Source organism: Spermophilus citellus, assembly GCF_964194105.1.
Source record: "Spermophilus citellus genome assembly, chromosome: 4".
Taxonomy (NCBI): Eukaryota; Metazoa; Chordata; class Mammalia; order Rodentia; family Sciuridae; genus Spermophilus; species Spermophilus citellus.
The window spans coordinates 191,627,731-191,642,404 of record NC_138185.1 but is presented as its reverse complement, the minus strand read 5'-3'; the positions used below and the strand labels follow the sequence as shown (position 1 = coordinate 191,642,404).

At 46.0% G+C, this 14,674-nt stretch overlaps 2 protein-coding genes across 5 annotated transcripts; one reads left to right on the top strand and one right to left on the bottom strand.

Annotated features, from left to right (window-relative positions):
• Nucleotides 1–67: 67 nt before the first annotated feature.
• Nucleotides 68–6,139, bottom strand: TM9SF1 (transmembrane 9 superfamily member 1). Of its 4 annotated transcripts, none has more exons than XM_081289046.1 (6): nucleotides 6,004–6,139; nucleotides 5,228–5,589; nucleotides 3,832–4,453; nucleotides 3,368–3,553; nucleotides 1,952–2,225; nucleotides 68–729 (listed from the first exon to the last, which is right to left on the bottom strand). In XM_081289046.1, the coding sequence occupies exons 2-6, from the start codon at nucleotides 5,570–5,572 to the stop codon at nucleotides 336–338; spliced, it is 1,821 nt and encodes a 606-aa protein (XP_081145172.1). In that variant the 5' UTR covers nucleotides 5,573–5,589; nucleotides 6,004–6,139; the 3' UTR covers nucleotides 68–335. The 4 variants fall into 4 exon arrangements, with proteins under 4 accessions (XP_081145172.1, XP_081145170.1, XP_081145171.1 ...); XM_081289044.1 differs by lacking the exon at nucleotides 6,004–6,139 and adding an exon at nucleotides 5,875–5,995; XM_081289045.1 differs by lacking the exon at nucleotides 6,004–6,139 and adding an exon at nucleotides 5,875–5,988 and having other exon boundaries at nucleotides 5,228–5,604.
• A 1,856-nt stretch (nucleotides 6,140–7,995) lies between these two features.
• On the top strand, nucleotides 7,996–14,340 carry TSSK4 (testis specific serine kinase 4). The gene is made up of 4 exons (XM_081289047.1): nucleotides 7,996–12,327; nucleotides 12,677–12,891; nucleotides 13,242–13,647; nucleotides 14,072–14,340. The coding sequence occupies exons 1-4, from the start codon at nucleotides 12,106–12,108 to the stop codon at nucleotides 14,255–14,257; spliced, it is 1,029 nt and encodes a 342-aa protein (XP_081145173.1). The 5' UTR covers nucleotides 7,996–12,105; the 3' UTR covers nucleotides 14,258–14,340.
• Nucleotides 14,341–14,674: the final 334 nt, after the last annotated feature.

Sequence of the window (14,674 nt, the reverse complement as noted above, 5' to 3'; positions counted from 1 at the left end):
GGACCGCGCCCCTAATGGCAGGCCTCGAGCTTCCATAGCCAGACCAAAATCTCCAAATACAGGTTCATTTTTCTTAATAAATTTTATTTTGATAATTGTAAAAAGAAATCAGGATCAAAACTAAAGGCAACTTGAAAAGTTCAAATATATACTCCTTATATAATAGAGATTTATAATTTCCAGGCTCTCTCTTGGGAAGAAAGGCCCAAAGAGCAAAGGGGAAGGCAATGATGCCATCACACAATTCACTCACTCACTCAGAAGAGAAGCTGGCAGGAGAGATCAGTGGGGCATGAAGGAAGGGAGAAAAGAGCCATAGTTCTGCTACTCAGAACTCAGTCCATCTTGAGGTTAACATATATATAACGGATGAACTTTAGGGAAGAAAAAAAGGAGATAGTGCCCAGCATGAGGAAGAAGACATAACCAGTGAGTAAGGAGTAGCCAAAGAACTCTACTGTCTGTACTGGCCCTGACATATTGGAGCGGCGAGCATAGTAGAAAACCGAGTAGAGAAAGATGAAGAGGCCAGTGGAGCCAACACTCAACACAGAGCGCCACCACCAGCGGTAGTCCTCCCCAGACAACTGGAAGTAGGTGAGTGCAATTGAGATGCAAGCCCCCACACTCAACAGGATGGCGAAGACAAAGAAGAGGATGCCATATAGGGTATACTGTTCTCGACCCCATACTGTGGCAAAGATGTAGTACAGCTCCACAGAGATGGCACTGTGAAGAGAAGGAACAATATACATAATTTAAGGCTATGCAGAACACCATGGCTAAGCCAAAACTCAGCTCACACCCTCCCATGTTGCTGGATCACTGAAAAGTGAGTCCATTCTACTCTTCCCCAGATTTTTTTCTTTGTTTTCGATACTGGGGATTGAACACAGGGGTGCTTTACCACTGAGCTATATCCCCAGCCCTATCTATTTTTTGAGACCGGATCTCACTAAGTTGCTGAGGCTGCCCTAGAACATGTAATCCACCTGCCTTGGCCTCCTTGAGTAACTGGGATTACAGGCACGTGTCACCACACTTGATTGTGGGTATTCTTTTGCCTATGATTAGCTGCTGGGGATTGAACTGAAGGGCACTTGACTACTGAGCCACATCCCCAGCTCTATTTTATATTTTATTTAGAGACAGGGTCTCACTCAGTTGTTTAGTGCTTCTCCATTGTTGAGCCTGGCTTTGAACTCAAGATCCTCCTGTCTCAGCCTCTTGAGCCACTGGGATTACAGTCATGCACCACCATGCCTGGCTGATTAGCTGTTTTTTTTCTTTTTTCTTTTTTTGTAATCGTAGATTGACAGAGTGCCTTTATTTTTATTTATTTATTTTTATGTGGTGCTAAGGATCAGACCCAGTGCCTCACACATGCTAGGCAAGTGCTTTGCCACTGAGCTACAGCCTCAGCCCTGATTAGCAGCTCTTAATTCAAGAACATCTTCTCTTGAGAGATTGAAAGCAGAGGGTTTTTTGTTTTGTTTTGTTTTGTTTTTGGTGCTGGGGATCAAACCCAGGGCCTTGTGCATGTAAGGCAAGCACTTTACCAACTGAGCTATATCCCCAGCCCCAAAAGGAGGGATCTTGTCTGTTTTATTTTCTACTGCATCATCTGTCAGGAACAAAGAGATATCCAGCAAATTGAATGAGTAATCAAATGGGCTCTAAATCCCACATGATGCTTGTAAACACTAGCAGCACGTGGGGCTTAAAGCCCATTTGATTACTCATTCAATTTATTAAATAAGAGAGTGTTACAAATGAGACATCTGAACTGACTGAAGTTCAGCTGTGCTTGGGGATAGGAGGAACTATTTAATGAGTTTGTAGTGGTACAGCTGAACAAGGGATTATCATTGAGTTATGGTAGGGAGTTGGTAGGGAAAGGAAAAATTGAAGTCAAGAACAGAGTGATGACTATGGAATAAAGATAGAATACCTGAAGGGCAGGAAGCCTCCAACAGTCATGTGGATGAGAGTAGACTTATACCAGGGCTGAGGTGGGATCTCTCGGGCGATGTTCTTGGTACGACAAGGTGCATCAAAGGAGCTAGCATTGTTCTTCCCGAAGATGCCTCCGATGACAGTGAGAGGAAAGCCTACCAGCAGCCAGACCGTCAGAAGCAGTAGGATGGTGGTGGCTGGTAGGGCCTGTGTTGAGCCATTGGCCCAATGTACCGAGTTCACCACACTCCAGGTCAAGAAGAAAGGCACTGCAGGGATGGGCCCCAGAGGAGGGTGAGCACTAGGAGCTATGTCCCTGGGGGCACCCACTCAAACTGCACCTAAAGGGGAGAAGAGTGAACCAGCCTGCCACTCTTGACAGCCCACCTATTTTCCTGGATATCTGTACAGAGCTGACTGCCTTTACCTCCACCCTTTTATATCCTATTGTTTTGTTTTTGTTTTTGAGTGCTGGGGTTTATACCCAGGGCCTAGTGTGTACTGAGCAAGTATTCTACCACTGAGCCACATCCCTAGTGCTCACTGTTCTTTATTCCTTATATTTTCAACACTCTCCCCCTACCCAGTGTCATCAAGGATCAAGGTAATTGCTTCATCAAAATCTGAGACTGACACAAATCCACCTGCCTTCAGGGGCCTGTCTTGCCGTAATACTGGTAATTTCTAGCATGAGATATTCCTTTGGATTAAGGCCCTGTTTTCAGAAAGTCCTACTTCAAATAAAAACGTGATGGGGGGCTTGGTCTGTAGCTCAATGGCAAAGTGCTTGCCTAGCATGTGTGAGGCACTGGGTTCCATCCTTAGCACCACAAGGCATTCTGTCCATCTACAACTAAAAAAATAAAAATGAGGTGGGATATAAGTCAGACACAAAATTGGGAAGAGGAAGGGTTCAGATTGCACATATCTGTTGCCTTTGAAAGGGCAATCTTGTTTGAAAGGCTAGAGGGACCATACTTCCAAAATAAAAAGAAGTATCAAAAAGTAAACTCGAGTGTTATTTAAGTATAATGGTTGAGAACACAGGCTTGAGATTCAGATTGCCTGCATCTGAAACCTGATTTTCTACTTTTGGATATAATCTTGGCTAAATTACCTAACTAGCTGAATGAAGTTCAGTTTCCTCATCTACAATGGGGACAACATTACCTACTTCACACACATTGTGAGGATTAAATGAGCTGAAGACATCAAGTGCTTACTATATTGCTTAGGACTTTTTAAGGACTTAACTTTTATTCAAAAGAAATAGATTCTTTTTGATAGTTTCCTAATTCTCTCCACCCCCATATTCTTTCCTTTAAAGCTTCACTCTGACTTTTCCAGGTTCCAAGATGTGTTCTTAGTTCCCAAGTTCAGGCAGACCCACTAGGGAAGGGGAAGTCCTCACCAGAAAAGAGACTGGTGGTGAGAATGATGTTCCACACCCAGCGCTCGCCTCCAATCTGCCGGTAGAAGTGGCTGGACACGTAACCAGAGATGCAGCAGGTCAGGGCATACAACAAGATGGCTGCTGAGTTAATAGCTCCATGACGGTGCACGTTGAACATGCCCAGAAGTGCCATGACAATAATGCCTACAGGGTGGTAGTGGAAAGCCTATGTTAGGTCTTACTCTTCAGTTCCTCTTGCAGTTTCAAAGGAATCACAACCCTTCTCCCAGACCCACGACTGCCAGCAAAACTATCTTCCCCAAATTCAGTTGTCCAGAAAGCCAGCAATAAAATACACATCCTCACTAGAGCCACCTTAACCCTTAGGTCTGCCCTTCACCTTGAACAGAAGATCCAAAGACCTAGTCTAATAAATTACCTATCCCTTGAGATAAATCCCGCATTAATTCTTATCACCTCACCAGTGCCAAGGGCCAGGAACTGGGCACCCACACCAAGCACTGCACAGAGCAGACCACGGTATGGAGGGAAGCGGAAGACATCTGTATGGATAATTTTCCAGCCGTTGTCACCCTGGTCAAAGTCATCACCAGAACCTCCAGAGGTGGTCTCCTCATCCAGGTTGTATCGAGCCAGATCATTCCGAAGCACACGCATTAGAATGACAGCCACAAAACCCACCAGTAAAAACACAAGCACCATGGAGTTGATGATGGACAACCAATGGATTTCCAATGTTCGGGGAAAGAAACCACCATCATCACCACGGCGCCTGTCACTCCGTCGTTCCACTGAAGTCTCAGACCAGCGCACACTGTAAGTGTGAGTAAGACCTAGGAACTCATCAGATCGTAACCCATCCAAGCTGTGGGGCTTCACATCTCGCACTGAAACATTGGCAAATATAATTCGATCACCATGGAATTCTAGGTGGAAGTCCAAATGGGTCCAGAGTCCTATCTTGTGGCTGTGTGGCAGGAAGCCACTCTCCTCCATGTATCCCACAAAACCACGGATTGGCAAATCATCTACCACAAATTCAAAGTAATACAGTTCCTCAATGGCCTGGCGCAGCTGCTCCACCTATAAAGAGCAAGTTAGGAGACAATCACACAAGGTCTTCCCAGGCCTGGGATTACAGCAGGGTTTCTCAGCCTCAGCACTACCTATATTTTGTGCTGGGTAGTTCTTTGCTGTTGGGAGGGCTGGGAGGTGGGCAGCATCCCTGGTCTCTATTCACAAAATGCTAGTAGTACTTCCCAGTTGTAACAATAAAAAATGTCTATAGATGTTGCCAAATGTCTCTTGGGGGACAAAACCCTGTAGAGACTGAGTTAGACTCAAGTATGTTGTGCACACACACCCTAGCAGATACAGATACTATTTTGACAGGGTTAAGGCTTTTTTTTTTTTTTTAAGAGGCAAGGTGTAAGACTGGAGTAGACTAAGAAGAAGTGCCAGAATTTGCGAAAGAAAAACCATGACTGGAAGACTAGGGTAGAGTAAAGGAGCCAATCAAGAAAGAGCTAAGGGGTAGGTATGGAAGGAAAGAACTACCCAGGAATAATAGTTGGGACCTTATTATCGACAGAGAAAGTAGGAGCAAAGAGCTCTGGGCTCTAGTAATATCAGCTTTGCAATTCATTAGCCAATCTTTAAGAAGTCACTTCTGAGCAAATAAGTACTTCTTAGTCAACTGAATTAGAATACTATCATTTGCCCTGTCTGCCCCACAGAGTTGTAGTTAGAATCAAGTCAGATAATATTCATAAATGTACACTTGAACCATAAATGTGAGGCACTGTTGGTCCCTGGGAATAACTCCTGGGCTACGTAATGACCAATGTAGAGGCTAACCTGTGCAGAACTGAGTTGCATGTGGCAGAGAATTCTTTTCTCCACATTCTCACGAAAGCGGATCTCATACAAAGACTCTGCCATTCGGTCCCCATCCAGCACTTCACCCAGGCTAAGGCTTTTGTGACGAATCTTCTCAGGGCAGCAGACTGGAAGCTGATAGTAGTGGTAAGTTTCCTGAGGGTTATGGTAAGGTCCCACTTTGTTGACATATAGAATGACAGGGTCTCCAGCCTTGTAGTGTGTCACACCTTCTACCCCTGGCCCACCTCCGGTGCCCAGTAGCAGTATCAGGATTGGCAACCACTGGCAGCTCCAACTTCGAGGTTGTCCTAGAACTGTCATCCTTAAGGTAGCAGAACCTGTTTGGGGGAATCCTACGGTTACAGAAACTACGGGTCAACTCATGACGCCCCCGGTTAGGTCCCTCGAATGGACGCCCATTTTGGCCTCCCGACCCCCACACCACACCATATCTCTCTACCCCAAAGACCGGGCTTGGCCTCCTCTCTAGTCCTCCCAACCAGGGGTTCATCCCTCCCGCCGCCCGCCGGGAGCCTCTATTGCGCGCGCTAGCCTGTTTCCATGGCAACGCCGCGCGGCCTCGCAGCTCGGGTCCCTTCCCGCCACAGTTCTGGGGTCCTCACCACGGGGGAAGGGCTGCCCAAGGCGGCGCCAGCGGGCTCTGCGGCCCCGTAGCTGCCCTTGGGCTCCTGCCGGGGTCTCCCCCTGGGCGGCGCGGGAGCAGCAGGGTTGGAGAGGACCTGATGACCGACCTCCAGGGGGTTGTCCGCGGCTGCGCCTGATCGTGAAGACTGCGGCTACACCACGCTGAATACCGCACCTGGCTCTGTCAAGTGCTCCCCAAGGAGTTATGTTGTCTTCAGAGGCGCGGGTCCAGCTCCGGGGATCCTAGGAAGCTGGGGTCGCCCGTGCCTGGTGGGGAGTCCTCCTGGCGTTCAGGAGAGCAGCCCAGGACACGTCAGTCTTACCACTTCCGTCTTCACGGGCGGGGACCTCAGCCCGGCGGAAGGTTCCTTTCTGGATCCTAGCGGGTCTCTTGCTGCTGGGGCAGTGCGTTTGTTTCGCGGACTGCATTCTACCAAGGCCTGGTAGTTAGCATGCAACATCCTTTCGGGATAAGAGTCGCCGTCCGCCTGTCCCCAGGAAGATTTAGGGCGCGAGAGCCCGGGCAGGTAGCGCCCACCTTTGGCTTGAGCGGTCGGAGGCCTGAAATGGAGCATTGGCGGTGGCTGAGTCCCGGTCCAGTGGACGCCCCGAAGCGTTTGCGGGCTGAACCAATGGGACTGCCTGGGAGAGCCCTGGGAGGCGGTTGGTGACCCCCAACCCAAGCTGGGTGAGGATTTGCACGTCGGTCTCATGCAAGGATACTACTCCTGAATATCCTCATTCCTTCCACCTATCAACAGTGGCTCCGCGTAAGAATGATAAATATTTGAAGTGTTTTCCCAAATCTGCTGGAGGCTTCCCTGGCCGCACGACGACTATTCAGTGCCTGGCGATAAGTAGGCCAGAGCCAGGTCAGGTGCAGAGGCACGCGGATATAGGGTGTCTCACTTCCATCGGCGAGTTGGGCTGCTTATAGGATTTTTAATTGGAGGTAAAGAATCTTGTTGACTTTTCGTCTCTCTAGATACGTTTGTGCTTAGATCTCTAGATACATGCTCTGGGTGCATTATTTGGGATTCTCTTAATTTTGTATGCTTATTATCTTGAAAAACTTCGTCATTGTCTGCCTCAGCTTTTGTTCTTAGTACTGGGATGTAACCCCCATTCCCCATGCTCTACAACTGAACTACAGCCCCAGTCCTTTTTATTTTATCTTATTTTGAGACAGGATCTCGCTAGGTTGCCCAGACAGGTCTAGATCTTGTGATCCTCCTGCCCCAGCCCCCAACCGGAATTACAGGCATGTAATTAGGACCTGCTTGTCTCAGCTATTTTTAAATGGGCTCTGCAGTCAGGGGAGTTATTTCCGGAAGTCCGACCTCTAGGCAACGACTTATGCTTGGCTACCTGGGAATAACTTGTATGGAAGTTGACTTAAAGTTCTCTCTCCCCAGGGAAAGAAGTACTGTGAAAAATCCTAAGAGGTTTCAGGCCTCAGAATTCCTTTATTTACCCACCTCTGTCATTGCTCTCTCTGACTCAGCCTTTCTCCCTATAAACAGGTGAAGTTCCAGGAAGTAGGGGTTTGAGTTTATTAGACTATGATTTTTCTTGTCATTCTTTCCCCACCCCCCAAAGGGGTCTTGCTATGTTTCCCATTCTGGCCTGGAACTTGGGGCTCAAGGCGATCCTCCGGCCTCACCGGCCTGAGGAACTGGGACTACAGATGTGCAGCACGGAACAGACTCAATAATGAATGATTTTTGTAACTACAAAAGTAATTTATAAGCTGGGCCCAAATTTGAGGCCAGCCTCAGAAATTTTGCAGGACCCTGTCCTAAATTAAGAAATAAAAATAAGGGCTGGGGATGTGGCTCAAGAGGTAGCGCGCTCGCCTGGCATGCGTGCAGCCCGGGTTCGATCCTCAGCACCACATACAAACAAAGATGTTGTGTCCGCCGAGAACTAAAAAATAAATATTAAAAATTCATTCTCTCTCTCTCCTCTCTCTTTAAAAAAAAAAAAGAAATAAATAAAAATAAAAAAGTCTAGGTAATGTAGCTCAGTTGATAAAGCACCAGTACCTGCACCCACCCCCCCAAAGCAACTTACAGTAACTTGGAAATAATTTTTTTTAAATACTTTATTTTGCTACAGGGTCTCCCTGAGTTGCTTAAGGCCTCGATAAGTTGCTGAGGCTGGCTTTGAACTCAGCCTCCTGACTACTAGGATTATCGGCATTCACCATTGGTCCAGTTGAAATCATCACAATTACCTGGTATCTCAAACCAGAAATAAGACCTTGATCTCAATTCTCCCAAATATCAGTGTCATTAAATTCCCTCTACTTATTGCCCAAATATCTTCCAATACTTGCTTTCCACCATTTCTTTGGAAAGAGCTCCATCCTCTCTCACCTCAGTTACTGTAACAGCCATCTTGTTAGTGTGGTCACCCTCCCTTGGATCATTTTTCACACTGCTACTGGAAGGATCTTTAAAAATCTGTATCTCAGGGGAGGGCTTGCTGTATGTCAGCTTTTGTATTTTTTTGAACAAGCTCCAATCTTGATGCACCACAAGATTTGACCCTGAGTATATGAGATAAAGTATAAATAGCTTAACATATGAATCCTCTCAGACCTGTATTCTAGTTCTGAGATAGATAGATAGAATTTCTTAAGGTATAGTCCCTTTCTGGAATTCTGTCCTGCAGTTGAGTTCAAATCCTGAACATGGTGTTCTCTCAAGCCTGCAGGCCTCATATTGTTCTTCCTGCATAGACTGCCCAATCTACCATTTCCTATTTACCTGCCTGGAAAACTTTTTTTGGGAGGTGGGGGATATGGGGGCCAGTACAAACAACACCATCTCTATAAAGCCTTCTTTCCCCTCTCCTTCCAGGTTTGTTCATAGCAATTCATCTCTCTGTACCGTCATTTTATTTATATAAAATCCCTTGTTAATTGCTAACTCCTCAAAGGAGACTGATATATCTGTTTTTGTATCTTCAGGATCTAGCAATGTTTTCATATATACTAGGCAGCCTAATACATGCTCCTTGAGTGAACTGTTTTACTCCTAAACACGTGAGGGACTAGAGCTATTACCAAGGTACCTATCTATCCAGGGGCCAGTTTTGTGGGAGCAAAAGACAGGCTTTCTTACCATTGGTGTGCCTTGATAGATTGAGGATGTAGAGCTGACTTCCAGCAGAACTTTGGAACTATACTGCCAGCAGGGTCAGACTGTCAGTAGGGGAATTTTACCAGTAGCCTGTGGCATAATCTGTTCTTTTTGTTTTGTTTTGGGGGATGGAAGACATGAGACTAAATCCTTGCTCTTTCCTGCCCACCCCTCCCATCTTAAATCCAAAGAACCTGGGACTACAGCCTCCTGTCCTCCTTACTGTCATTTCCACCAAACTTGTTCTTCCATTCCACTGAGACCTGCAACCTATCCTTCTGCCCTTTTGGTCTGTTTCTAGCTTGTCTTCCTTACCTATATAGTGTAGATTCCACATTCCATTATTGTGACCACATTCTTGCCTGTGCTCTTGGTGCCTCTACCATTATTTCATTTTAGTTGCCAAACAAAACTGTAATCTTAGATTGAATTATCCACCAGTATTCAAGCACCTATAGCTAAGATGCTAAAAGAATCTCAACATTGTATGTCTCTAAGTTTTCTTTTCCAGCCTCACTTGGACTTTCATTGCTAACCAGTCACTGCTCATTTCTAAACCAGGTCCTTTCCATTCTCTACAATTCATTCTTTTCAAACCTCTGACTTCAACTTTCTTTGCATCACTGGACTCCCTGCTTAGCCTCATAGGAGATACAAACAAGAAAATCAGTTTTGCATACTATTTGGGTGCTGTGACAGTGAAAGTATCAGAGCTGTGAGCGTACCCAGAACTAACTTAACCTTGAGCTGTCAATAAAGGCTTCCTAAAAACAGCTCCACACCATAGTCACAGCTGGTCAGGAGGCTGAGACAGCAGTTTGAGACCAACCTGGGCAACTTAGTGAACATATCTCATTAGGAAAGGGCAGTGGGAATTGTCCTGCAAAGCATACACAAGGCTCTGGACTTCAACCTCCACCCACTACCACTAAGCAAGACCAAAAAAAAAAAAAAAAAAAAAATCCCAAACTTAGTGAAAGAAGAATAGGAGTTTTCCAGGTAAACAGAACAAAGATGTAAAAGCAGTTCTGTTTGGCTGGCACACTGTTATGTGTGCGTTAAAAGATGAAAGTTGGAGCACTAAGTGAGGTGTGCATGCCTTTAATCAAGTGACTTGGGAGACTAAGGAAGGAAAGTTTGAGGCCAGTCTCAGCAACATAGTGAGACCCTGTCTCAAAAATAAAAAGGACTGAGGATGTAACTCAGTAGTAAAGCATCCCTAGGTTTAATCCTTAGTATGCAGTACCAAAAATAAAAGTTGGAGAAGTGGGCAGGTTTATCTTAAAGCCAAATGGAAAAAAAAGAAAGAAAGAAAAGAAACAATCCCGAGGTGAATAAGAAGACATGGAATTGTTCTAAATGGGAAGAAAATCAGATTTATCCCATGGACTTCAGTGAATAGACAGACTTAGGGGAGCAGAGACTTGCTAGGATAATCAGTTAAATGATTGAGGCTTGAAGTAAGGGAGGAATGGTGGACTTGGAGAACCATGAGTACATTGTTAATATATTTAGGAGGTTTGAGTGACAGGACTTGGTGATAGATTGGATGTAGGGACCAAAGCAGCAGGGGAATCTGGGATGACATTTGTGTGTCTAAATACAACTAGTGTAGAACTTATAGAAAGGAAAAGTCAGAGATGAAAATAAGAAGTTCAGTTTTGTGCATAATGAGTTTGAGGTGTCTGATATCTGTGATGTGTAGTAGGCAAGTGGGCACTGTATCCAAAACCACAGAGATATCTGAGGTGCAGATGAGATTAGAAGCAGTCAGCATGGGACTGGGGATGTGGCTCAAGCGGTAGCACACTCATCTGGCGTGCGTGCGGCCCGGGTTCGATCCTCAGCACCACATACAACAAAGATGTTGTGTCCGCCAAAAACTGAAAAATAAATATTAAAAATTCTCTCTCTCTCTCTCTTTAAAAAAAAAAATCCATAGGATTATATATAAGAAAAATAAAGTTAATTAAAAAAAAAAAAAAGAAGCAGTCAGCATAAACGTGGTAATTGAAGCCTTGGGAGGGGATGAGATCCTTAAGAAAGGATGTGGAGATCTGAGATAATTGGGCTTGGGATACGATTAAGGAATAGATGGAGGAGCTATAGCTCAGTGGTACATTGTGTGCCTAACATGTACAAAGCCTTGGGTGCAACCCTCAGCACTGTGAGGGGGAAAAAAAAAGATAGATGAGGCTCCTGTGGAAGGAATGACCAGAAGCATAAAAAAAACTAGAAAATTCAGGGTCCTGAAAAGTAAGAATACCTTTCAGTGTTAAGTTTCTAGAATGAGCGAGACATGGTGGTGCAGGCCTGTAATCCCAGCAATTCAGGAGGCTGAGGCAGGAGGATTAGGTGTTCAAAGCCAGCCTTGGAAAATCAGTGAGACCCTATCTGTAAAATAAAATTTAGAAACACCTCGGGGGGGGGGGGGCGCTGAGGATATGGCTTAGTGGTTAAGCCCCCTGTGTACAATTCCCGATTTAAAAAAAAAAAAAATCCTGGAATGAGCTTTCACACCTAGTAGTTCTTCATAATATGCTCATGTATGTCTTGCTGAATTATAAAGTCTAGATACATAGGGTTGCTATTGACCTTATTGATTAATTTAGTGTTCAGCACATGGCACATAGAAAGTGCTCAGTAAATCTGAAGTAATGGGGAGTCTCCGTAGGAGAGTCTCACCAGATTGCAGAACATGCCCTTATGAATGAATATGTTCCAAACCACACATTCTCAAGCTTTGTGGCCAGTAATCATGGATAGAAAGTGGATTGTGATGTGTACAGAACTTGGGATCTTAGGAAGTTCCGTAACTAAGAGAAGGAAGAAGTAACAACAGCCAGTGGAGACAAAAAGAATTGCTTCTCTGTTCTTTCCCACTCCAAGTTCTTAGTGGAGGACTGAGCCCAGCATCCCAGACTTGTGTGACTATATGCGCAAGCATTCAAAGTCTCAACTTGATTTTGGTCCCTTAGCCATCAATGGCTCAAGGTGTTGGCCTCTGAATAGACAGAGGCATCTTAAGTAGCAAAACTCCTTACTTTAAGCAAACCCAAAATCATGAAGGGAGACACCATGGAGTCAGCACCACCCACCGCAGCCTATCGCTCTGTCATGGAAGAGTATGGTTATGAGGTGGGCAAGGTCATTGGCAATGGCTCCTATGGGACTGTGTATGAGGCTTACTACACAAAGCAGAAGGTCATGGTGGCTGTCAAGATCATCTCAAAGAAGAAGGCCTCTGAAGACTATCTTAACAAGTTCCTGCCCCGTGAGATACAGGTCAGAAAGGGCTGGAAACTCATAACTAAATGACTTGAGATTTCTTAAAAGGGGTATGACTAGGAGCAGGTAGAGCCCAAAACCCCCAAATGAGATCTGAACATCTAAGCAACTGGGAAAATTCCTTAATATATATTCAAACTCTTTCCCATCTGCCCACTTGCCTCCAGCCTCCCAGTAAGTAAAAATGCAAAATAGGGTTTACTCACAGTCCACCAGTGCTCTGGAGTTGAGGGGTTGATTCTGTTGTGGAGTTCTAAGTAAGTTGCAGCAGGAAGGTAGGAGAGGGTTGGGAGTATAGGCAGGGTTCTCCTTTCCCAGGTTTGATGGTTCCCTCTTCTGGGGTCAGGTAATGAAAGTCTTGCGGCACAAGTACCTCATCAACTTCTATCAGGCCATTGAGACAACATCCCGAGTGTACATCGTTTTGGAGCTGGCTCAAGGTGGTGATGTCCTTGAATGGATCCAGCGCTTTGGGGCCTGCTCTGAGCCCCTTGCTGGCAAGTGGTTCTCCCAGCTGACGCTGGGTATCGCCTACCTGCACAGCAAGGGCATCGTGCACCGGTGAGGGCATAGCCACCCAGACTGCGGCCTTTGGGATCCCAAGGGGGTTTTATGCATATCACCCATTTGCTGCTTTTTTTTTTTCCTTCCCTTAACCTCTCTCCTCAACATCTAGGCCCATTCATCCATTCTGTTAATCACTGGTCAAGGACATTTGTAAAGTACCCACTGTATTCACACTCCCAGTGGTCCTGAGGTACCATCCTCTCTCTCTTCCTTTAGGCTCTGCTCACAGCTCCATGGCTTTCCTTACTACTTTGTGCTCCCATAATGGTCTGTACCTCCCACTTTGCCTCTCCTCATCTCTAGCCTCTGACCCCTGGCCCTTCAGCTCCCGGTCTGATACTAAGCCCTCTCCCCGGCCTGACCCCCAGCCTTTCTGCTGCTAGTAGGGATTTAAAGTTGGAGAACCTGTTGCTGGACAAGCGGGAGAATGTGAAGATATCGGACTTCGGCTTCTCCAAGATGGTGCCTTCTAACCAGCCTGTGCGTAGTAGCTCTTCTTACCGCCAAGTGAACTTATTTTCCCACTTCAGCCAGACCTACTGTGGCAGCTTTGCTTATGCCTGCCCGGAGATCTTGCTAGGCTTGCCCTACAATCCTTTCCTGTCTGACACCTGGAGCATGGGCGTCATCCTCTACACTCTAGTAGTCGCCCATCTGCCCTTTGATGACACCAATCTCAAGAAGCTGCTGAAAGAGACGCAGAAGGAGGTCACTTTCCCATCTAACTGCACCATCTCCCAGGAGTGCAAGGTGCTGGCTCCCCCAGGAGGGCTGAGGCCTTAGGGATGACCCACAGGGAAGAGTGAACCTAGGCCTTCCAATCCTGGGGAAGGCTATTCCAACTGGGTTATCTCACACTCTTAAATATATAGTGGGGAGGGCTTAAAGGGTCTACCACTGGGCTCCAAACAGATGCTTGGTAAAGTGGTTCCAGCTTTTATTCCTTTAGGCCAGAAGGGGATTATGCAAGAGATTCCCCCATCCTACCCCAATTCTTCCCTTCTCTTGCAGAAAATGTCTGGCTCTGTAGCATAAAAGCAGGACCATACCCCCTTTCACCAGAGTGGTGTGATGGGCTATCTTGCTTCTTTCTTAGGTCCAACTGCTCATTGCCTGTGTGGCACAATGGGGGGGGGGGGAAGCTCAGCCAAGACCTCTCTCTCCTCTGCCATAGAACCTGGTCGTCCGGATGCTACGCCCAGCTACCAAGCGTGCCACCATCCTGGACATCCTCAAGGATCCCTGGGTGGTCAAATTCCAGCCTGAGCAACCCACATATGAGATCAGGTTACTTGAGGCTATGTGCCAGTCCCCTGACAACAGTAATCGTCGTCGCCAGTCTTTGGAAGTCATGACCTGAAAATAACTAAGGCAAGGTGCTGAGAGGAGCGAAGTAGGAGGGTCTGGGGCTTTTATACCAAAAATAAATCTAATTCTGACAGTTTCATCAGGGTGGGTTTTCTGGCCAGATCCTGTAACCAATAATCTTGACACTTGTGTAGGTCAACAATAATTCAATGCAGTTCATGGGGGTGTGTGTGTGTGGGGGGGGTGTCAGATACTCAGATTAATACCCAATTAAGTATGCACTTAATGTTCAAGAAGTGGTTGGGACAAAAGCTCTACTTTATAGTTCTGCCTATCTATAGTCCAAAATGATAGCATTGTATGTTCTTTCACAAATGAGTATTAGGCCATATTTAGTACTTTGGCTCCTCTTTCCTTCAGTGCCACCTTAACTACTATTGAAATAATACCAAGGAGTCAGGACTCCTTG

What these genes read in the sequence shown, in the direction of transcription:
- TSSK4 (XM_081289047.1), top strand. Translation starts at nt 12,106, where the DNA reads ATGAAGGGAGACACCATGGAGTCAGCACCACCCACCGCAGCCTATCGC. An exon ending in AGCAAGGGCATCGTGCACCG is followed by an intron (nt 12,892 to 13,241) that starts GTGAGGGCATAG and finishes TCTGATACTAAG; the next exon opens with CCCTCTCCCCGGCCTGACCC. An exon ending in CCATCTCCCAGGAGTGCAAG is followed by an intron (nt 13,648 to 14,071) that starts GTGCTGGCTCCC and finishes CCTCTGCCATAG; the next exon opens with AACCTGGTCGTCCGGATGCT.
- TM9SF1 (XM_081289043.1), bottom strand. An exon ending in GTTCCTGGCCCTTGGCACTG is followed by an intron (nt 3,554 to 3,831) that starts GTGAGGTGATAA and finishes ACCACCCTGTAG; the next exon opens with GCATTATTGTCATGGCACTT. An exon ending in GGAGGCTTCCTGCCCTTCAG is followed by an intron (nt 730 to 1,951) that starts GTATTCTATCTT and finishes TTCTCTTCACAG; the next exon opens with TGCCATCTCTGTGGAGCTGT.